The following is a 22,911-nucleotide window of genomic DNA, read 5'->3' as shown; positions in this document are numbered from 1 at the left end:
CTTAATCGGCGAGCCTTGTCCTAAAGTGCATGTTTGTCTGTCATAGCGAAAGAGTCTGCCAAAGTTTGATCCTTTTTCATGATTATTTTTTCAAACAGCGAGTGGTCTGCTGGAAGTCCTTTTTGGAAGGTTGCTCTGCCTGCTCGATCTCGTCTGTGAAGGGTGGCTTGCTTATGTTGGTCATGTCCCGTTGTAGTGCCTCGTCGGTGACCTCGTTCCTTTGGAAATCGCGCAATCGCTTGGTCAAAAGTCTTTCTACTTCTTCCTGAATTTGCCTTTGTTAGGGTAGCAGAGCTGTCAGCTGCCCCCAGTCGTGACCTACTGGTCTAGACTTCTCTTCCATGTATTCGGCTCGTTTATGTCGCTGCTACAATGCATGTGGTACGTTCTTAGCAAACAAGCAAATTTCTCGTAGACTGCCGATTGAACTTAAGCCAGATTGAGTAAATGTTTCTCTCTGTCTGTTGTACTGCCTACTCCGATATGAGGTAAAGGATTCTCCTTGCGGGCTTAGCCGCAAATGAACATTCACTTAGAAGGTTGCTCATGTTGACTATTAAAGTGTGACCTCAACCGTGAATGTATACTTGTCCGTGGGCCTAGTCGAGAGAGCACGCTCATCCGCATGCTAAGACTGGAGTATACGCTATCTCAAGGGTTAGTCGAGAATGTACATTACACGAACGCTCAGTTCGTGGCTGGTCAAGTGGCTGCTTACTGGGACACTGCTGGAGAGGTTCTTCGTCTACCCTTGTCCTACTTCGGGACACCTCATCTAGGGCACGTTGCATTTCGGTGCATGGCAAGAGCTGATTCACCAAGGTCATCAGCTGTGCAAGGGCGCTCGTCTACTCTATGACTTGTCGGGACAAGTGTTGTTCTTCATTCGGATTGGAAGAGCTTAGAAAGAATGTATCTCCTTAAGCAGTGGAAGTGTGGTAGACTCCAGGCACGAGATTCGAATTGGGGAATGTCAAATCTGCATAAAAGTAAGGTGAAAATGCCCTCGATTCAATTGTAGGCCCAGAAACTTGAAGTCGGGACAATGGAACTAATTTTGGACCGATTTGGGCTGCTTGAAATGCCACAGGAGTGGGCTGCTTGGCGGGAACAGGCTGGGCCACAAGAGTGGGATACTTGGCGGGAATAAGCTGGGCCACGGAAGTGGGCTGCTCGGCCGGAGCGGGCTGGGCCATGGGAGCAGGGCTGGCCATGAGAGTGGGCTGCTCGGCATGTGGTGCACATGTGTGTGAGGCTTGGGCTCACGTTGGATTTAGGCAGCACAGGCCAATTTGCCTTAGGCTTGGAGTGACACGGCTTGGGCCATAGCCTTGGTGCCGTGGGCCTTGAATGGCACGGCAAGCTTAGATAACACGGCTTGGGCCGTGGTGGTGGTGTCATGGACCTCTCCGTGGGTGCCTACCATCGTGGTGGCCACCGCGGTGGTTGCCATGGTGGAGCCTCGTGGTGGTGATGCCGCTCTACTTATTGTCACATTTAGCCTTGTGAATCGTCGTGGTCCCATCTCTTGAACATTGGAATTTTCGTTCGTTGAAGTTTGTAAATTTCTAGTCATTGTACTTTTCTTTTATGTTTTATCAAAGATTTTTTGCAAATAAAAAATTCTAAAAATAAGAACGTACAAAAAATCTACAAATGGACAAGAAAATAGAAAACCTTGGATGCAAGAGTCTTCTACAAGTGTAGGACTCAACTCTCAATGAAAGCACCAATTTGTGGATGCAAATTTCTTCCTCCTTGCTCTTGGACAAAATTGCACCTGCAAAACAAACAACACCTTAGGTCAAGGCCAAGAGCATCACATGCCCATGATGAATGAGGGGGTTTTGGCCAAAGAACCTCCAATGCCAAAGTTAGAATTTTGAGGGAAAAGTGTTTGGAGAATTTAGAGAATTTAGCAAGAGAATTGGAATTGAGTTTTGGAGAGAATGAAGAGGTTTATATAGGGGTGTGGCTGGCCCCTTTAAGAGGAAGAGAACCGACCACTTGGTTGGTATTTTGGGTGAGGTTCATGATTTGTAACTAATTAGAAATAATTGAATAATCAATCAATTAATTAGTTAATTAATAGAATAATTTCCTAACTTATTAGCTAATTAATATAATAAAAGATGAATGATTTGGGAGTTACCTTGTGGAGAGGATTTGATGAGGATAGATGAAATAGGTTTTGAATTATTACCTATTTTGGGCACTTTTGACTTGGTTGAGGGTTGATTACCTACTGCTCGAGTGTAGGAATCCTGGTGTGCCTCAAGGGTAATTTTATCCTTTTTACCCAAAAATCTACATGTCGCCTATCAATTATTTTTGGCTCCACACATTGGAGCCGTAGAATCAGCCGATCAAGGAGCACCTTCAGTTTGGATAGACAGCACTGCTTCAAGGCCGACCAGTTATTATCCAAGTCTCGGTCGACAACGATTTTTAAGTCCTCGTTGGTAGAGGTCATCTCATCAGCCTTCTTGGCAAAGTGAGGTGTTACAAGCTACTAGGCTCGCACATTGAACGCCAAGTTTTATTTTATGATTGGATGTTCGCAAGTGCATTTTAGAGTTCGACATTCCGACGGCCGAACCACATTTACCATCAAAATATTTATCTTATTCGAGTATTTGTGTCTGTATAGTCTGGTGCCAGTTCGGCATGCTTATACTCTTACGAATATAATTACTGTGACCAAACCCGATGCTGATGATTTGTGAACTTCGTAGAATTAACAGCCTTGTCTTCAAGCTCTAGAACTCGAAGGCCGAGACATGTTCCTTCCTTGGCCGCATTCGCAAAATTAAGAAGTCAGTAGCTCACTCAACGCAACATCAACATATTTTACTCCCCGACCGAGCTCGGCCATTAAGTTGGCACGCCCCGCACATAATCGAATGATGTAGTTAGCTTATTAGTTACTCGGCTTGCGCACAATGTAGGCTTGGTAGTTTTTTAGACAACTGAATACGCATTCATGATCACCATATATAGCTAAAAATGTTTATCAAAAAGATAACTTGCTTGTTATTTTAAAGAAAAATAATATTAGGGTTTAGGTTAAGTGTGTTATGCATATTAATTCAGTGCAAGCTAAGACACCTACATTGTCTCAATAATCCTCAACCCTTAGCAAAGATGGAGGGGGGGTAAGACAGACCACTAGCCCCCACCATTCTCCGCCCGAGCAAAGGACGCCGATGAGGCTGCTTTTCAATTAAAAAAAGATTAGAAAAACAAAGTTCATCAAGTGATGTGGCTACATAAAAGTCGTGGTCTTAATCCGAACCGTGGTGATCATAATTCTTGCTTTCACTGTGTTCTGATCGAAGAATCCAAAGATCAAGTTGAACAAGGTCACGATTAAAAGGCTGGAGTTGATCAACAACAACACAATCCTTAAGCCAGACTCCAACATTTCGCTAACAGCAGACGTGTCGGTGAAAAATCCAAATGTGGCCTCATTCAGTTATAGCAACAACACTACCACTCTGTATTATCACGGCCTGGTGGTGGGGGTGGCTCATAGTCCGTCGGGAGTCTCTAGGGCTCAACAGACCATGAGGATGAATGTCACAATTGACATCATCACGAACAGTCTCACGTCCAACCCCAATCTGAGATCGGATGTGGAGTCAGGGTTGATAATCATGAGTAGCCATTTTAGAATTCTTGGGAGGGTGAAGGTGTCGAATATTATCAAGAGACATGTGGGTTGTGAAAATGAATTGTAGCATGACTGTTAATATTTCCAGCCAGGCAATTCAAAAACAAAAATGCTAGAGGAAGGTTATTCTCTAGGTAGGTATCTATAGTTTGTTTTGAGTGTTGTTATACTCACTAACTTGTCCTATTTTCTCGCTCAACTGACAACTAAAATACGGATGACAAATCAATATAATGTGGGTGTCAAAATAGAAAAGACGAATGGGCATGTATAGTAGCACTATTTGTTTACTGTCTTTAATGTAGATAATAATAAGCACCTAACTTGGTCTCCTCAAATCCTAGCCGCTAAACAAAAAAATAGAAAGAAAAAACCACTATACTCAACCCTCTGGTCGATGGCAATCCTTGGTTTTTTTTTTTTTTTCCTCTCTTCCTATTCTTATTTTTCCTATCTTCTAAATTTTTTTTTATCTCCTGGTTGTAGTTGCTCTTTCGCTTTGTGGATAAGAGCTATCATGATTGAGGCCACTCTATCACTATTTTGAGGGTCTGTTGTAGCATTTGTGGCCTACTACTCAACCTTGAATCTTAAATTGGGATTGTTGTTCAGCTTTGAGATTGTGGTTTTTGTGGTTCTCGTTGTTTGTGAGCTTGGAAAATGTTTATGAGAAGCTCAACGTTTTTAGACGCGACTCATAGGAATGCTTATTGCCGACAATTACAAGTTCATTCGAATGGTGTGTGGTTTCCTCGTGGTGCATTTACGGCACTTCTCCAACTTAGTAAGAATTTAGTTCCCGTGTGTGATATCTTCCATGTTGGATGGATGTGCATCCTCTGTAGCTGATGAATCGTATTGTATTTTAATGTTTGTAATTTTGAAGCCATGATTTTCTTTTATTATGTGTGCTCTTTTATTCCTGCTCCAAGGATTTCCTCTGTGTTTTTTTCTGGATAAGGTTTGACGTAAGGCTTACATTTGAGATGCATGTCCTATATCAGTTCTTAATGAAGTTTTATCTGACCCATATACATATATATAGACAGAGAGTTAGGCCGGGGGCACACGCTTTTGACACATTTCTTTTGTTTCACTCCATAATGTATTTCAAGATTTGAACCGTCTATTTTTTAGGTATTTCTTCAAAGATCATGTCTACCAAAAAAACCCAAATCCGAAACTATATGACCGTTGGATCAAATTTAGTGTCTTTTTTAAGAACCATATTCGTCAATTTCTTTTCTTACAAATGAATGTCTTGTTGATTTTGAATATATCTAATATTTCGCAATAATTGTATACAAATTATTTTCTAAAATGTAGACGATTCAGATTAGTGAAATATATTACAAAGTGACCCTACAAAATGAGTGTCAAAATATATGTCAAAAACGTGTCCTCGGATAAAATCTCTTCAAATTGAATCTTGCATCTAATAATTGAACGTCTTTACTAACCATTTTTGGGCCTCTACTGGTTAGGCCTCTATGGAAGATTTTTCTTTTTAGGTTGAAACACTTTTATGCTCTTCTTTTATGTACTATTTTGTAACTTCTGAGAAGAACCATTATTCATGCATTCTAGGGCTATGTTACTATGTAAGATGTAATTTGTCGGTTGGTCTTTGTTCGTTAAAAGTCTCTACGACCAAAAAAAAATTGAAAAAAATTGAAAAACTCTCACCGTTCGGTGGTGTGGTTCCAATAAACTTTTAACATATGATGCATCATGCATTCCTTTTGCTTACTCTTTCATTTTGATACCCTTTCTTCAAAATATTGAATCATTTCAACCCCACACGTTCCCTCTACTTTAAAGTCAGAACTCGCTCATTAAATTAAACAAATTACACAAAATATAAGAACCAATGTGTGATGACTTGCTTCTGTAAGCGTCTTTAATTTAATTAATTAATTAATTTAGTTATGTTCCGATTCCAACGTTGCTTCGCTGCCATTTGATTATTTCCAAGTTTCTGGCTTTGGGGAATGCCAAATCCAACTTTGTTACATCAAGGAAGATCCGTTGACCAAATTATAACATATTATACGAACACAAATTATTTAATAATCGGACATGTATGCATTTACAAATTCTATATGTATTACTGAAATAATCATTACATTATAATTTTAGCTATGTTCATAAACCGTATAAACTTGACCAACTATCGGTTGAATTTAACATTTACTAAGAATTCATTTGGAACTGTTTTTGTAGAAAGTAATAATGTTCATAAGCGTTTATACTAGAATTGCTTCTACTGTAAACATGTAGAAATTTTTTACTACAAATTTCATATGTTTGTTAATAAAGAACCTGGGACTGCAGCACTTGACGGATGCTTTTCAAGAAATTAAAATGCATAATTGCTTTTAATTTTATTAAAAGTGTTTTATAGCCGTCATAAAACAACTCCAATTTTTTTTTTCAAACGTATCTTAAATTTCTAACTAATTAACGCTAGTGCCAGCGTCGAATTCAGAATTTTGTACATATGGAAATGTGGCGGGGTGTGGGCTATTGCCAAAAGCCTAAAATTACTTTTTACTATTTAGTGGGCTAAATGGGGATTGCGTGGGGGGTTAGGAGCCGAAAACAAAACAAAACCCAATCCAAAATGGAGGGTGGTAGGAGTAAGTCGCTACCACTCACCACTCACATTTTCCCACCAATTTAATGCGTCTTCTGGTGTGAGTATTAAATGCAGCAGCTGCCGCACCCACCCACCATCTCACCCCAACCCACCCAAAAAAATCACACCCCCCTCCAATGGCTAAACCCCTCCCTCCCCCTCCCTTCCTCCAATGTCGTCCACCCCCACCCCCTCCTCCAACTCCAATCCTCACTCCCCCACTAATTATCTAACTACCCTCGGCCTCGGCTACGGCATCGCCATTTCTCTCGGCTTCCTCGTCCTCTTCTCCACCCTTCTCCTCGCCTCCTACATCTGCTGCCGCGTCTCCCGCCACCGCCACCACCACCACCACCAGCCGCCTCAGCGCCAGAACCCGAATCCGAGCCCCGAAGGCGTCATCCTCCCCCGCATCATCTTCGTCGCCGAAGACGACATCGAGCAGCAGCAGCAGGATGATGATGAGAACGCCATCGTTGGGCTCCACCCGAGCGTCATCAATTCCTACCCCAAGTTCCCGTTTTCCAAGGAGGCGTCGACCCCCGATTCGTCCACGTGCTCCATCTGCCTCTGCGACTACAAGGACGCCGAGATGCTCCGGATGATGCCGGAGTGCCGGCACTACTTCCACCTGTTGTGCCTCGACGCGTGGCTCCGGCTCAAAGGATCGTGCCCGGTTTGCCGTAACTCGCCGCTGCCGACGCCTCTGTCAACTCCGTTGCAGGAGGTTGTGCCTTTGTCTCAGTACCCGGCCGATCGGAGATGGAGGAGGTGACATATTGCCCATTGATTGGATTTCTGTTTTTTTTTTCACTTTCTTTATTTAGTTTTGGGTTTTATTTTTTCTTTCGATTGTGTTAGTTTTCAATGGGGTGTGTTGAGTGGTTGCTTGGTTTCGGGAGATTAGGAAATGTAAATTTTTTTGGGGTTTTGAAATTGGTGAAAGTGGATTATGCAACAAAAAAACTGAAATTTAAGGGATTTGTTTTAATGTTAATCAACTTTTTTATCGAGTGATGATAAAGTTTCTGAATTATTTTACTTCACTTAAAAGCATTCAGCTTTTCCAACGGACAAGTCTTGTTCATAATATTTGAATTTACAACCGCTAACAAAGTAAAGACTGAGTTCCACTAAACCAACTTGTCATGAGCAAAGCATTCGTCATTCGGCGAAGGGCTTGTGTTTGTGTTTCTTGCTTGGTAATACAAAAAATAGGGGAGTTCTTGTTTGGCCAATGCTAAATTTTGATAGAATAGTGAATCTGCAACTTTGGCACCCCTGTCTGAATTTCTAATTTTCTTTTTTCCTTGTTTGAAGACGTAGTGTTAATTCGTGGATTGTAGGGATTTGATGGAGAGTCAAAGGTCATGTGGTGGTCATGACTCCAACAATCATGTACTTTCGAAGTAGCATAAGACAAAGTTGGCTGCTTTGACACCTAATCTAACCCTAAACATGCTAACTACTCTTTTTCTAGTTGCCTTTGCTTGTGCTTTAATTCTACTTCTCGTAGGATTAATATATTTAATTTCTACAGACTCTATAATTCTATTCTTCTCGATGGGGGCCTTCTTTTATTATATGACGGAGAAGAAATTGAATACAAGGCTTTAGTTGAAACAAAATAATTTTTATGCATCGGAAATACTACTACAGTAACATCTGTGACTAGATTACACGTTCATAAACAGTTAAGGAACATTGTCTAACAAAGTCAAATGTATGTATGTGAGAATATTGTGCAGTAACAGTACAGCACGTGTTTTTGTGAAGTGTTGCGGCGGCTGATCCTCTAGTTGTCTCTTCTCTTGATCACACAACACCACAATACTGACCAGTTTTTTGCGGAATGGAACTGTATTTCCATTCATACCTTGACTAATTCACCTCACATTTTATCTTAAACCTCAAGCAAAATGATTAAACAAGCCCTAGTTGCTTTGACTGGAATTTGCCTCCCATTTTGTATATAGGAAAGAGTGGTACTGGTAGGGTAGCGATTTTCGCATTCCGATATTTCCTTCTGCGCTCCTTTCTTTCTTCGTGTTCTTTTGTTTTCTTTTTCTTTATTCAATCTAAAGAAAGAAAAAGGGAGGAATAACGCAGTGCGGGAAAAAATAGGAACATGACCCTTTAAAATATTGGGATCGAAAGGACGGAAAGTAATGATCCCCATATTTTTTTAAACGAAGATCATCATTTTCAATGACTTTTGCATCCAAAGTTAGTTTTGCATTCAAAGTGCTCATAAACATAAGAAATTTTTCAGTGTATCTAAAATACGATCTGTACATCAAAGTTAGTTATGTAGGTGGATGAATAGTTGAAAGAAAATGTCTATCCACGAAGACCACCAAACAACCTCTTTGATCAAATAAAACAGATGCGAGCTTTACTCTCTGATCTCAAAGCACATTTTTAAAGACTTAATTTTTTTTATCCCAAAACCCAGTTGAACACAGTTTAAGAAATATTCTGTTTTCTTGAAAAAGTTTTCAAATGTGGACTGTTGAAAAGCACTTCTCAAAACTGCTGCTTTTTTCTATAGCCGAAAGATACGAGTACACCAAATCTTTTCAAAGACCTTAGGAGCATGGAGAGGAGGAGTTCGCAGCTCAATCTTTGTGTTAAGTGTTTTTGCTCTTCTCATTTCTATTGCTACTTTATCCAAATTCAACTCTCTCGGATCGTTTCACGTCACCTATGCCCTCTGCAGTTATGTAAACACTGATCAGAACCAAAGCAGGATCGACACCATGTCACGAAAACTCTCAAAACTGTAATCAGAAAATCCAAACAGAACTTAAGAAGTTCAGAGATTCGGAACCAAGCCGGGAGAGATCAGGATTGGACTCGACTTTCAGCGTTGGAACCGGGACTTTTGCACCAAGGATGAGGGAATTCAATGTGACTATAGTCTCAGCAATTATCAATCGCGGGGCACCTTTCAACGAAATGATAGCGCTTCGCGGACTTGTCCCGCTTTACCTGACTATAAATCAACGACTACCATTCTTCGATACACCACGAGGTTTCTAGACGGGTGGATAGATTTTATGCTGCTGGACTTTGTTCTGTACGATTGGGATAGAGTTCTGAGTCCTGGCGGGTTCTTGTGGATCGACAGCTTCTTTTGTTTGAAGGATGATTTGAGTGATTATTTAGAATCCCTGAAGATGCTGAGGTCTAAGAAGCACAAATGGGTAGTTGTTCCAAAGCTTGATAAAGATGATGATGGGGAAGTTTTCTTCTCTGCTGTATTAGAGAAGCCTGGCAGGCCATTCCGGTAAAGTACAGATTGATCTTATGTGTCTGATAATTATTATTGATTTTATATGAGCTTAAGTTTTTGGAATATGATGTTATAATTGTCATTACAGTTAGATGAGGTTGCTGTGATAGAAGGAAAATTTTCTGCAAAATCCATTTTTGTTTCTTTTGACAATACGATATTACTAAACAAACTACTCTAAGTTACTGAATGGGGACTCGATGTGGGTGCAAAAGGATGAAGATTGTGTTGGTCAACTGACCTAACTCACGTCACGTATGCTTGTAAAGTAAGAATGGTATAAAACAGGCAGCTCTGCTTCTCAACAGAAGGCATGAGTTTAGGCAGCCACAAGACACTTTGCATTGGTGGAGGCATTAGTTAATTTTTGGGTGTCCATTTTTACTTGTTGCAAATAAGGGTCCACTCATGTCATGTTAAAGAAAAAAGACATTAAAACTGAGGTAGGTTTTCTAGCATTAAACCTTCCAGGAACCTGTAGAAGTAGCTGACCCAACAGAATTTTCAATAGAGTCGTTTGAATAGGGTAGTTTTCACAACAAGTGAAACCAGCACGCGGTCGATTGTCCAAATCAAAATGATCTCATGTTTTTATCGTTGTCCCTTGTTCGATGAACTTAATAATGATGGCAACGAACACAACTGGTGAACTGCTTTACTAGATAAAATCTTCTTCTTTAACTCGCTGCATCTCATGTTCAAAAATACGAATCCAAAGCAATATGGAAGGGCCTTTGAGAAATGGGGCGGAAGGAACCTTTGTGATTGATGGGCCTGAGGCCCTTTGTTATAATTGGCTATCAGCCTATGACTTAGCTGCATTTCTTTTTCATTTGCAAATGATTAGCTGGATTTATCAGTGTCCGTTTGTTGTGAATGTGAGTCGAAATAAAGTAGCCAGCGTCTGCATATTCTCCCTCGACTGGTCCACCATAAAAGATTCGAAAGATGCCAGGGCCCAGGCCAACCAGCAAATATGTAAAAAAAGATTCTAAACAACAACAAAGTTCAAAACTTTAAAGTTTTGCATGACCCTCTTATAAAGTTTAGAATAATACAAATTTATCTAATTGGAGTGATGATAAGTACAATTTACAAAGGTTGAATAACAGTCACTTTAGACTTTAGAGTGGTGGTGAAAAATTTTGAAGTGTAAATGACAGCTTTTAATCGTAAAATATGTATTTTGTGTAAATAAAAATGAATAAGAGAACGTTGGGATGTAATATTCAAAATCTTCATGTGAGAAATAAATAAATTCATAACGTCTTTTTTTTTTCTTTTTTTTTTTTTTTTCCTAACTTAGTCAAGGGTATCCCAAAGGCTTCCTAGGCCCAAGGACTAATCCCTCCGGCGCATGTCAAATGCTCCAACCGTGCATTGCAGCACAGTGCCTGGCCACTTTGACAGCTTCGGGGTTCGAACCTAGGTTGGGGAGCACACCCAACTAGGCAAGAACCATTAGGCCACTTGCAGTGGTTAAATTCTTAACTTCTTAGCCACACTATAATTTTATTAACTTTAAAAGATTTTAGTAACTTATACAACTAGTTGTATATTAGTTGTAAAATAATAAAGTTCACGATTAAGTTAGATGTAATAAATAAAATGTTGTCACATTATTTAGGATATGAGTTGTGTTGGATTGCTTATGAATTTTGTTTAAATAAAATAAAAACTTTTGAAAGTTGAAAGCTTTATATGGGAAACCTAAGTCTTTTGGGATTAACCCAAGTTAGGATTAATGTTTTTTTACGGAGTTATAATTAAGTTAAGTAAGAGTTTAATTCTTGAGCCCTCTCGAGCAATAACCTCATGAATAAGCTACGGTGATGAATATTCAAGCAAGAGACGGATTTGGTAAATATTTGGGGATTCACTTTGGGCACTCAAAGAAGGCGGCCTTGGAATCTGTTAGACATGGTATTGAGTGTCGTATTGACGGTTGGGCAGAACAATTCCTTTCTCCAGCGGGTAAGGAAGTTTGATCAAAGCGGTGGCAATGGTTATGCCAAATCATGCTATGGCTTGCTTTAAGTTACCGGTTGGAACGTGTAAAGAAATGGAAGGGGTTATCTCTCAATTTTGGTGGAGAGGGCAATCGAGAACGAAAGGGTGTCATTGGGTGGCGTGGGATAAGATGACAATGAGTAGAAAGTGTGGAGGTTTGGGTTTCCGGGACTTGATTTGTTTTAATTTGGCTATGCTAGCAAAGATCAGTTGGCGGGTATTACAGACACTTTCCTGCAACTTCTTTTTTGAAGGCCAATAGGAGGAATAAATCCTCGTGGGGTTGGAAAGGAATTTTACTTGGCCGTCAAGTATTACTATGTGGTCTTAGGTGGAGAGTTGGTAATGGATCAAGTATACATGCGGCGAATGACCCGTGGCTCCCAAAACCCCATACATTTAAACCCCGGATGCAACAAAGGGATGTTGATCCGCTTGTGCAGTTCCTTATTGATCCTATGACTATGGAATGGTAGACTGAACTTGTGACGGAATTGTTTGAGTCGGAGGATACTGAAATTATTAGGGCTATCCCTATTAGTCGAAGTGGATGTGACGATCGACGTATATGGCATTATACGAAAAGTGGGCTATATACAGTAAAATCAGGGTACTTTGTTGCGCTTGAGATGATGAAAAATGGGGAATTTGGTACGAAAGGGGATGGTATGTCAAGCTCTCTGTGCTCTATGGATGGTCTCTGGCAAAAAACATGGAAGGTGATGGTTCCTAATAAAATTAGGTTGTTTCTTTGGCGAGCTTGCCGTCAATCTCTGACGGTGAGACATAATTTAGAAAGGCGTCAAATTCAAGTTAAGAATATATGTGAATTATGTAGAGCTACTGATGAAACAGAAGCGCATATATTTTTTTAACTGTGAATTTAACCGAGCATTTTGGTTTGGTACATCATTACAAATTGATATGAGCTCTTTTGGGCACAAGACTTTCTGGGGGGATGGAAAATGCTCTTAGACCGTGTGGGTCAGGGGCATGATGTAGATTCAGTGCTACAACGAATTGCATTTGGTTTGTGGCGTATATGGAAATGTGGCAATGAAGCTGTTTTTAACGATAATCGTATCATGCCTATTGCAGTTGAGTTATGGTTATGTCAAGTAACCGAGTTTCAAGCGGCAATGGACGTGGAGCATGGGGAGGGGGCTAGAAGTGGACAGCAGGAAATGGTGGATGATATTTCCCAGATTGAGGTCAGCACAAAGGGATGGAGGAAACCTGAATTCCAAAGATGGTGGGAGGAAATGGTGGGGAGTATTTCTTGTTGTCAAATATGGCTGAGGCGGCAGCCATAAGACAGGGTCTAGAGATGTGTGCTTTAAGGGGATTTCATGCGTCCGGGGAGGCACTGGAGGTGGAGTCTAATTCGAAAGGTTTGGTTCAAATGTTAAATAAGGAGATTCAAGCTGATGTGTTGATGGAGGTCTATGTAGTTGATATTTGGAATATGATGTAGTCATTCCAATCGGTGAAGTTTATTTTTATCCCTCGATAATGCAATCGTGTAGCTTAGTTGGTAGCGGCATACGTTCTTAAGCATGTCGGAAGCTTTGGTTGGGATAGATTAGGACTTGAATTTTTGTTTAATGTTCTAGTAGAAGATGCAAATGTTTCCATTCGTATTTGTTATTAATACATTTCTATCCTTTGTCAAAAAAAAGAAAAAAAAAATTATCAATTGATTTTTCCCTTTTTTTCCATTTCTTGTCTATTAAGTTACCACAATTTTAATTTTTAAAATTCTAAATTTGACCCCCAATGCCTCCCCATAACAAAAAATAAAATAAAAGTCATTGGACAATACTACCCCCAATCTGGATCCACCTCCACCCCTCCATCACAACGTGAAGCCATATACAATGGGAGTGGACCCCACAAAGAACCTACCCAAGGGAAAAAAAGTCACCCGACCGTCCAAGCCAGTCATGTCCTCACTGCTCCCCGCCACGTGGTTCGCAACCTTTCAAACCAGGTCGGTCACTTTGTTTCAAATTTCCCCCGAAGCAACCGGTTCCGGACCCGAACCTCCAGCCTCGCGCTAATCATCAAAATTAACGGCCCAGATGTGACCTCGTTTCCCGCACCCTTTTATATCCCCGCTCTTATCCCAGCCCCAAAACCCTACTTATTGTCCGTGCTATCATTTCCGTTACTCGTCTAAGCGTCTCGGTGCGATTTTTATTTACTTTTTCAACTTTTCGGGTTCCGGATCGGATTTAGGAGATCATGGCCGATGAGAAGGAGCACGCTGGATCGCCGGTGGAGGATGAGCCATCGCTGTTGGAGAAGATAGGCGACAAGATCCACGTCGGTGATCACGATTCGTCGTCTTCCTCGTCTTCCGACTCGGATAACGAGAAATCGGAGAAGAAGACCGAGTCGGTGAAGGCCAAGGTTTTCCGGATTTTCGGCCGTGAGAGGCCGGTTCACCATGTGCTCGGCGGTGGAAAGCGTACGGACATCTATTATCTTTCTCTGAAGTTTTTACTTTCACTACTATTTGAAATGAATACATATATATTATTTGCGAGTAGTGATTTAGGGTTTTAGGAAGTGGGGATTACTGGATTTGTGTCGGTTGTATGGTGATCTGGGATTTTAGATAGCTTTTAAGCTGTGTTTGGATGCTTAGAAAATTTCTGAGCCGATCGGAGTTTTTCTTTTTGAGTATCTATTGCTGTGCTTTATCCGATAAGTTGAGTAGTTCCGATCGGTGAAGTTGATCCACTAATTAGTTCATTAAGTTTTGGAATCTTCGATTCCTTTTTCAATATTGCATTAGACTTTGGATTTTGGATTTTGACGTCGGTGAACTGTTGCAGCTGCTGATGTGTTCTTGTGGAGAAACAAGAAGGTTTCGGCTGGAGTTCTCGGCGGAACCACCGCCATCTGGGTCTTCTTCGAGTTGCTTGAGTACCACCTGCTTACACTTGTTGGCCACATTCTGATTGGTGCCCTGGTAATCTTGTTCCTCTGGTCCAATGCCCATGCGTTTATCCACAAGTAAGACGTTCGGCCTTTTCGATTTCATTGTTTCATTTCCGGATGCTTGTGTAGGATCGCAATGTAATATATGGTTATGTTTGGATCACTGCCTAATGGGTTAATAACTTTGCTTGTGTAGGACTCCCCCTCATATCCCGAAAGTTCACCTTCCTGAAGAACCATTCCTGCAGGTTGCATCTGAGCTGAGAGTTCAAATCAACTGTGCATTTGCACTGCTTCATGATATTGCATCTGGGAGAGACTTGAAAAAATTCCTCGCTGTAAGAATATTTGATCTTTATAACTCTTTAACACGTCTGCCAATCAGTATAATGTGACTTGAATCAGCTTTTATTCGTCGAAACTCAGTAGCTTAATTTGCATACATTACGTGTCATGGGTTAACAGCATTTAGAATTTGTGCCATGCTAAATTTCATCCCTTAAGTTAGCGCGGTTTCGTTGATTTTGTTGTATGGTTTTGTTTCTCTGTTAGTTTAATGATGTACTGTCGGTTTCAGGTTGTTGCTGGCTTGTGGGTTCTATCTGTTGTGGGCAAATGGTGCAACTTCCTGACATTGTTTTACATATGTAAGGACTACGGAGAACTTGTGTGTGCTTTTGATGCCCGTGATATATTTTTATTTCCCTTATTAATGTCTGGCCTGGTTTTACAGGCTTTGTTTTGCTGCACACCGTGCCCGTCATTTATGAGAAGTACGAGGACAAGATCGACCCGCTTGCAGAGAAGGCGACTATCGAGTTCAAAAAGCAGTATGCCGTGTTTGATGCCAAGGTTTTGAGTAAGATTCCGCATGGTCTAAAAAGCAAGAGGTCTTAGAAAGCTTGGGGTGTTATGTCGTGTTCTAAAGCTCTAGGATTCGTAGTTGAGCTTCCCTTTCCGTTCAAGTGTTTTGGGTTTGTAATTTGAATGACTGTACTCGTGTGGTCTAGCTTCGAGAATTAGGTTCCGTTCTTGTGCTTATACATAATCGTGGGAAGCCATTAAAACCTTACCCATATTTCAATTATGATGACCTTATGTTATTCAATGCTGCTTTACGTCGTCGATTAATGTTTGAACTGTTATGGTGTATATATTAGTTCATGCTTGGTTCTCTTTTTGGTTGTGAGCATGATACTTTGGTCCTAAAGTTACGATGAACGACTAATTTTTGTGTTGATTTTGCTTGTGGTTCAAGTTGAATGTTTCTTGTTCGTTATAAAGAAAACGAAACGATGGTGTTTTTCTTCAAAGCCTTATTCCGACATTTTTCTTTTAACTTGGTGTTTGATAGAATTGAACATTTTTTAGTGACAAGTGCATCCACCTTCGAATTTGATTGGTAAGATTGAATTGATTGGGTGGGCTTTAAGGACTTTGTCAAAACCACATTTACAGCCAGTGTTAGATTGAGTGGCAAGGATTTAGAACTGGGTGCCATGAAACAACGGGATTGCTTATTGATAGGTAATAAATCACGACATGCTACTCGCGACTTATATGTTTTAAATATATTTATATGCGTAAATTGATAAAAGGAAATTCAAATATTTGAAGTAAATGAATAATTTTAGATCATGCTAGAAGAAATCCCTCATAAACTATTTAAAGTAGTTGAATTCACATAATAAAATTGATCTCTGTGGAATTTATATTAAGAATAGAAAAAATAATATTTAATAAACAATTGATTGAATTATATTATTACTAACTTATTATGAGGTACTAAATATAAAAAAAAAAAAAAAAAAAAACACCAAAAAGTAAATTATTAAAGAAATACTGTTAAAATAACGAAAATGCTCCTACCTTATTTGATGTATTATTTTGGAATGCCTTTGAAGTTTTTTGTTGCTAACCCATTGTGAGGTTAAGCCCACCCGTCCTCCCCCTCAGTGTAGACAATATCGTTTGTTAAAAAAACAAAAAAACAATCATTTGATAACTTATTGTTATCCGCGTGCGAAAAATCTTTTTTATAACCGGCATTACACGCCTCTTAAGATGTTTTGAACATGTTTAAAAGAAATTGAATCACATTATTGCTAGCTTATTGTGAGGTACTTTTAGGGGTGGAAATTTTTGCCATAAACCGATTTACTGATCGAACCATACCGGTTAGCTCATAATGGTGTGTGTGTGTGACATCCCGTTCCGGAAATATCGAAACGCATGTGTGGAATTACATATCTGCCCCTAGTTCGTTTCGTTATTCTGTTTGGTGGGTGGTGTGGTGTTGGCATGTGTTGGGCCACACACACTGTCCCTATCTCTCTCCCTCTGTCTTCTCCCTGTCACTCTCTCTCTCCCGTGTTCCCATTTCCTTCCTCTTCCTATTGGAATTGTACGGACACGCACGAACACACTCAACCACTTACAGATCGAGGGAACCAAGACCACCCTCGTGCTCGTGGGGCTGAGAGGAGTCCAGTGGTACCATTTTCAGGTAAGGTTGTAGCCGTTTTCACGTCGATTCGACGAGGTCCGTTTTAGTTACTATTCATGCAAACTTATTCTAGCATGTTTTTGGACTTTTGAAGCTTGTAGTTGTGTTTGTGAGGTCCCAAGGAACCTCGGAGTGTATCGTTGGACGGAAGTGGACGTCAGAATAGCCTGGTTCGAGCTTGGCCGGTTATGGAGTTTTTGGACAGGTATAATCTTGTAGTTTTAGACCTTAAAACTTGTTTGGACGTGTTCTACTAGTTCTAAGGTTTAATTTGGTGCAAGAAACGTGGAAAATGGTGGAAAAATGAGCGAGAAAACCCAAGTTGCAGGTTTTCCCAGTTTCCGGTGCCGGCGACGTCGCCAGAGATTGAACGAAGAAGGTGACGGAATATTCCTGACGCCGTTAACGGAATCTGTCTGTTTTGACGGAATATTCCTAACGGCGTCAGTTGACGCCGTCAGTGTGCGCCACATGTGCCTGCGCGTGGCCGGCGCGTGTGGCCGTGCCTTGGCCGGCGCGTGGGGGCGCATGCGGCGGAGGAAAATTTTTCTAAAAATATGGTTGTGATCCTGAGGTTGTGTAGAGCACGTTGGTATATTCATTTGTCCATTTTGAGCAATGTATGAGAAGTTATTACGAGAAGTTGGTTATGTGCTTTAAAGTTAACGTTTTTATAGTTATTTCGCATATAGGTGACACGTACCCCGAGGACGAGCGTTCGCACTCGAGGCAGGGGGGCTACGACCCTTCCACATACCAGTGAGTGGGCTTTTGTTTTCCGTATATACCTATATACATTTATATTCCCAGAAATTGATTAAAAAGGGGTTATTTACGTTATGCCATGCACTTTATTATTATCGTTTATGCATAATTGCATACATTAGTAGTGGTACACATATACATATGCATATTTGGTGCTGTGGACGCACAGGTAAGTGCCAGGTAAGTGGTATTCACATTTACATTCAGCAGTAGTTTGAGATGCTTAGAGAGCTCATAACCTGCACCCCTGGTGTTAGTGTTCCCGTCCAGAGTAGGGCATAGTCCTTCACGTGATGTTCACCTCCCGCACCACACGCTCAGCTTGGATCCAAGTTAGGTGCACAGTCCTGTCGTACAGACCACCTTAGGTGGTTCCGACTCGTAGGTGACCCGCGATTATTCGCACAGCCTTCACGTGATCGTAGCACTAGAGCGTACATATGTATTACACCCAGGCCTGTCGTACAGACCACTTTAGGTGGTTCCGACTCGTGGGCAGGTTCAGTTATTGATTGAGAGATTTGAGCTCTATATGCAGCCGTACAGGTCACGTTAGGTGACTCCGGCTGCCAGATGTTATGCTATTGATGTGATTTATACCTGAGCACTTGCATATCATTATGAGGCTTTGACATGGCATATTCTTGAGCATGATTGGCATATTTATACATACGTATATGTTTATTTTCTGGGAAGTATACAGGTTTTACGGCGAGGGGTTAGAAAGTATTTCTATAAATGGTTTTCGAAAGATTTGTTTTTGCCCACTCACGCTTTTGTTTTGCGCCCCTCCAGGTTCTAGTTGATTAGCAGTTTCGGTGGTATTCCCAGAGGGCTTTTCCGGCGTTTCTGACAGACACTCACCATTGTAGGGTCACCTTCGGGTGTACTTTTGTCGCAACTTTTCGTTTGGACTGCTATAGACCTGCTCTGAATTTGTATCTTACTTACTAGCACTTGCTTTAGGAATTTGTATGCTAGTTTTTAATTATTCGTACTTTTATATTATTACTTTATTGGCTTCCGCACGTGCACATGGCTACGTCACCTTCGTGTGACGGCCAGCACGCTCCGATCTCGGTCGGGGTGTGTCAGTGTGTGTGTGTGTGTATGTGTGTGTGTGTGTGTGTGTGTGTGTTTTCCTATTTAGATATTTTAGGTATTTTGTGTGTGTATTTTTTTTCCTATTTAGATATTTTAGGTACTTTTTACATGCTTGACTGTTGACTCCTCAATTTTAGGGTTTATAAAATAAATGACTCCTTAGTTTAGGGTTTAAAAAATATATGTATATGTATATGATCCATGCCATAATAAATATAGAAAATATTGTTAACAAAGTTGATAGCATGATGATTACTGATATTATATATACACGTACATATATATATATATATATGATTTTAAATGTATATGCGTTGCTTATGTTTAGAATGATGGAGTCTAGCCAATCAACCGCTAGTGTACAACATGGATTAACCCAAAATGAACCACACAATGTAACCGAACAAGCACCCCAATCTAAAAATCAAAATGAGCCTTGGAACTAGAAGATAGCGAGGAACACGTGGAAACGACCGGTTGTGCCATTGACAAACCGAACCAGCCAATACTTTTGGCTGAACCGATTTTTGGCAACCGCAAGAAGATTATTGGCTAGCGGTAACTAATTTTCGGTAATTATGTATATGTTTCTAGCATATGGCACAAGGAATTTGGCACGGTTTGCCAATCAAACCCAACCCTAGAGGTACTAATTAAAATATTAAAAAAAACCAAAAAGTAAATTATTAAAGAAATACTGTTAAAATAATGAAAATGCAACTACCTTATTCGATGTATTATTTTGGAAAGCTTTTGAAGTTTTTGTGTTGCTAGCCCATTGTGAAGCTAAGCCAACCCCCCCCCCTTTTTAGTGTAGATAATATCGTTTGTTAAAAAACAAAACAATCATTTGATAACTTATTTAATTACATCGTTATCCGTGTGCGAAATTTTTTTTTTATAACCGACATTACACGTCTCTTAAGATATTTTGAATGTGTTTAAAAATAAAGAAATTGAATCAAATTATTGCTAGCTTATTGTAAGGTACTAATTAAAAAAAAAAAAATATATATATATATATATATATATATATATATAGCATCAAAAAGTAAATTATTAAAGAAATATTGTTAAAATGACAAAAATGCCCCTACCTTATTTGATGTATTATTTTGGAATGCCTTTGAAGTTTTTTTTTTGGGGCATTTTTGTCCAAATATTTTGGTTGAAGCATGGTGACACCAAATCACTATTCACCTTTTCCATTCTCTTTATATATAACTAGCCTTCATGCATGCGCTCACGAGTGTGCAGAAGATATTTTTTGAATCACAACATGTTACTCGCAACCTATATGTTTTAAATGTATTTATATGCGTAAATTGACAAAAGGAAAGTCAAATATTTGAAGTAAATGAATAATTTTAGATCATGCTAGAAAAAATCCCTCATAAACCAATTAAAGCAACTAAATTCACATAATAAAATTGGTCTCTGTAGAATTTACATTAATAATAGAGAAAATAATATTTAATAAATAACTGATTAAATCACATTATTGCTAACTCATTATGAGGCTAAGCCCACCCCCCCTCCCTCTTAGTGTACATAATATCGTTTGTTTAAAATAAAATAAAAAAACAATCATTTGATAACTTATTTAATCACATTGTTATCCGCTTGCGAAAAACCTTTTTTGTAACCGGCATTACACGCCTCTTAAGATGTTTTGAACGTGTTTAAAAATAAAGAAATTGAATCACATTATTGCTAGCTAATTGTGAGGTACTAATTAAAAAAATATATAGCACCAAAAAATAAATTATTACATAAATACTATTAAAATGACCAAAATGCCCCTACCTTATTTGATGTATTATTTTGGAATGCCTTTGAAGTTTTTTGTTTTGGGGGCATTTTTGTCCAAAACTTTTTGTTGAAGCATGGTGATACCAAATCACTATTCACCCTTTCCATTCTCTTTATATATGATAGATAGATAGATATTTGAGATTTAACTGTTGGATCTTTCTATTTTCAATCTCAACTATTCATTTACAATTGAAGAAAATTGTAATTAAGATAGAAATCATGTTTCACTTTAGGATGGGTGGATATTAATCTCATACGTGAACGGCGAATATTAAATTTAATCTCATACTTGAACACCTAGGTATCATTCTCAATCACAACTTCTTTCATTTTTCGGTACGAAATTTTCCACATTCTCCTTTTCTTCTTCCGACTCATGTTTATTTCTAACATTCGATTGTGTAATCAAAGTACAATCAAGTGACAGACAGAAGAAATCAACATATGTGCATAAAGTCATTTCTCTTCCCAGAAAACGGAGAAAAACTTGTACAGAGCTTAACTTACCGCTCAATCATGTTACACACCACTTATAACTTGCTAGGTGTTATACATTAAATATGATTTCTTTTTTTTTTCTTTTTTTTTTTTAACTTAAAGCATTATTTCTTCAAGAAACTAGTTAAAATAAAAATCACAACCCCATTTCAACCTTCCTCCACCCGCAAACTGCGCCTATGAACTCTTCTCTCTTGTCGGCCGGTGTCTCCAACACCGTCAATTCTCCCCTCTTACTACTCAGCTCCCCCTTCCTTGATTCCCCCCATCTCTCATCTTTCTTTCTCATGATTGCTTATAAATTATTCAATCTCACATCAATAGCCCATAGTAGTTGAGAACTGGGAACTACAAACAACTGGTGAAGGAAGGTGTCTTTATATTTTGTCTTTTTTTTTTTTTTTTAAGAAAAAGGGTACGAGATTTATTATCAACAAACAACTAAATACAAGAGGTCCAAAACAAGTAAAACACAACCAAAAACAAAAGGACCCAAAGATACACATCACAGGGCCCAACACACAAGTTGGAGCCCAAAAACCAACACAGCACAAACAAAGCACCCTAGCCTTCTATAGACGCCGTCACTGCCTTCACAGAGCATCATCACCAGTGCAAACCAACACCCCGTACCGCCGTCAAGAATCCACCTCTCAGAAATGAAGAAGGTGGCTCCAACAACCTACAACGAACCCAGTGCCGATTGCAACCAGAATACGAAAGAAACCAGTGGAGAACCCACCGACTACAGTGCCAATGAAGGCAAGCAAATAGAAGGTGGTGGTGTGGACACCCAATTAAAAACTCTACGCACCTTCCAAAGAAACCACAACCAAGTGCTGTGAAGAAATGAGATTGCAAATCTGAAAAAAGGAAGCAGCGAGAAAGAATGGAGCCAACCCGGAGTGAGACTGGAAGAAAATGGAAAAACAGAGTGAGAGGGATAGATGAAAGCCATGGAAGTGGAAGGAGAACGGAGGTGAGAGGAGATCGAAGGTGGAAAAAAGGTGGAAGAGCAAGGCGGAAAGGAAAAGTAGGCAGTGAAAAATTGAAGCAAAAAGAAACGAAAAAGAACAACGAAAAAAAGCAGAGGACAGCCACCGACCCTTGCCGGAGCTCGAGCCAACAACTGGGAAGAAAAATCAACAATGAAAAAACTCACACATAGAGGATTGATAGTTGGGTTCTTCACCAAAATTTGTGTGTCCATGATAATTATTCGATAATTTATAATAAAAAAAATGAGGTTAGTCAAAAGCCTAATTCATTTAAGATGATTTAATTTAAGGAAACTTTAACGAAAAGCTCACAGTATTGTTCACTTTAACAAAAAAATCATATTTTTACACTAAAATGTCAATCCTGCTACTATTCACTTTACCTTTTATTTTGTCCTTATCGTTAAAACTCAAAATTTTCAAGTCATTTTCATTAGTTTTTCTTTAATTTAATGAACCTTTGAACCAGTAATTAAACAAATTTTACACAATTTCTCAGCAACCATTCAAGGCCGTGAGGAGAGAACCTTGTGATTGTGCTGGTGTCACTCAAAGTCGAGCCTTTTAAAAACTTACTTTTCCATATAATTTTTTATTAATTGATTTCGCGAAAAGTAAATTCGAATCATATTATTGATAACTCATTATGAGGCTAATCCTACT

At 39.5% G+C, this 22,911-nt stretch overlaps 2 protein-coding genes and 2 pseudogenes across 2 annotated transcripts; all 4 read left to right on the top strand.

Annotated features, from left to right (window-relative positions):
- Nucleotides 1–625: 625 nt before the first annotated feature.
- Nucleotides 626–3,807, top strand: LOC148699140 (uncharacterized; annotated as a pseudogene).
- A 2,336-nt stretch (nucleotides 3,808–6,143) lies between these two features.
- LOC137721342 (RING-H2 finger protein ATL67) lies at nucleotides 6,144–7,324 on the top strand. Its single transcript, XM_068460440.2, has one exon. It carries the CDS (start codon nucleotides 6,484–6,486, stop codon nucleotides 7,084–7,086), a length of 603 nt encoding a protein of 200 aa, XP_068316541.2. The 5' UTR covers nucleotides 6,144–6,483; the 3' UTR covers nucleotides 7,087–7,324.
- Nucleotides 7,325–9,017: 1,693 nt separating this feature from the next.
- LOC148699139 (putative methyltransferase At1g29790 pseudogene) lies at nucleotides 9,018–9,695 on the top strand (annotated as a pseudogene).
- Nucleotides 9,696–13,707: 4,012 nt separating this feature from the next.
- Nucleotides 13,708–15,670, top strand: LOC137719990 (reticulon-like protein B5). Its single transcript, XM_068458977.2, has 5 exons — nucleotides 13,708–14,086; nucleotides 14,457–14,637; nucleotides 14,759–14,900; nucleotides 15,140–15,209; nucleotides 15,296–15,670. The coding sequence occupies exons 1-5, from the start codon at nucleotides 13,861–13,863 to the stop codon at nucleotides 15,457–15,459; spliced, it is 783 nt and encodes a 260-aa protein (XP_068315078.2). The 5' UTR covers nucleotides 13,708–13,860; the 3' UTR covers nucleotides 15,460–15,670.
- Nucleotides 15,671–22,911: the final 7,241 nt, after the last annotated feature.

Source organism: Pyrus communis, chromosome 1 (assembly GCF_041283825.1).
Source record: "Pyrus communis isolate YQ-2024b chromosome 1, ASM4128382v1, whole genome shotgun sequence".
NCBI classification, from domain to species: domain Eukaryota; kingdom Viridiplantae; phylum Streptophyta; class Magnoliopsida; order Rosales; family Rosaceae; genus Pyrus; species Pyrus communis.
This window is presented reverse-complemented; position numbering and strand designations above follow the sequence as displayed.

What these genes read in the sequence shown, in the direction of transcription:
- LOC137721342 (XM_068460440.2), top strand. Translation starts at nt 6,484, where the DNA reads ATGTCGTCCACCCCCACCCCCTCCTCCAACTCCAATCCTCACTCCCCC.
- LOC137719990 (XM_068458977.2), top strand. Translation starts at nt 13,861, where the DNA reads ATGGCCGATGAGAAGGAGCACGCTGGATCGCCGGTGGAGGATGAGCCA. An exon ending in TGTGCTCGGCGGTGGAAAGC is followed by an intron (nt 14,087 to 14,456) that starts GTACGGACATCT and finishes GAACTGTTGCAG; the next exon opens with CTGCTGATGTGTTCTTGTGG. An exon ending in GCCCATGCGTTTATCCACAA is followed by an intron (nt 14,638 to 14,758) that starts GTAAGACGTTCG and finishes TTGCTTGTGTAG; the next exon opens with GACTCCCCCTCATATCCCGA.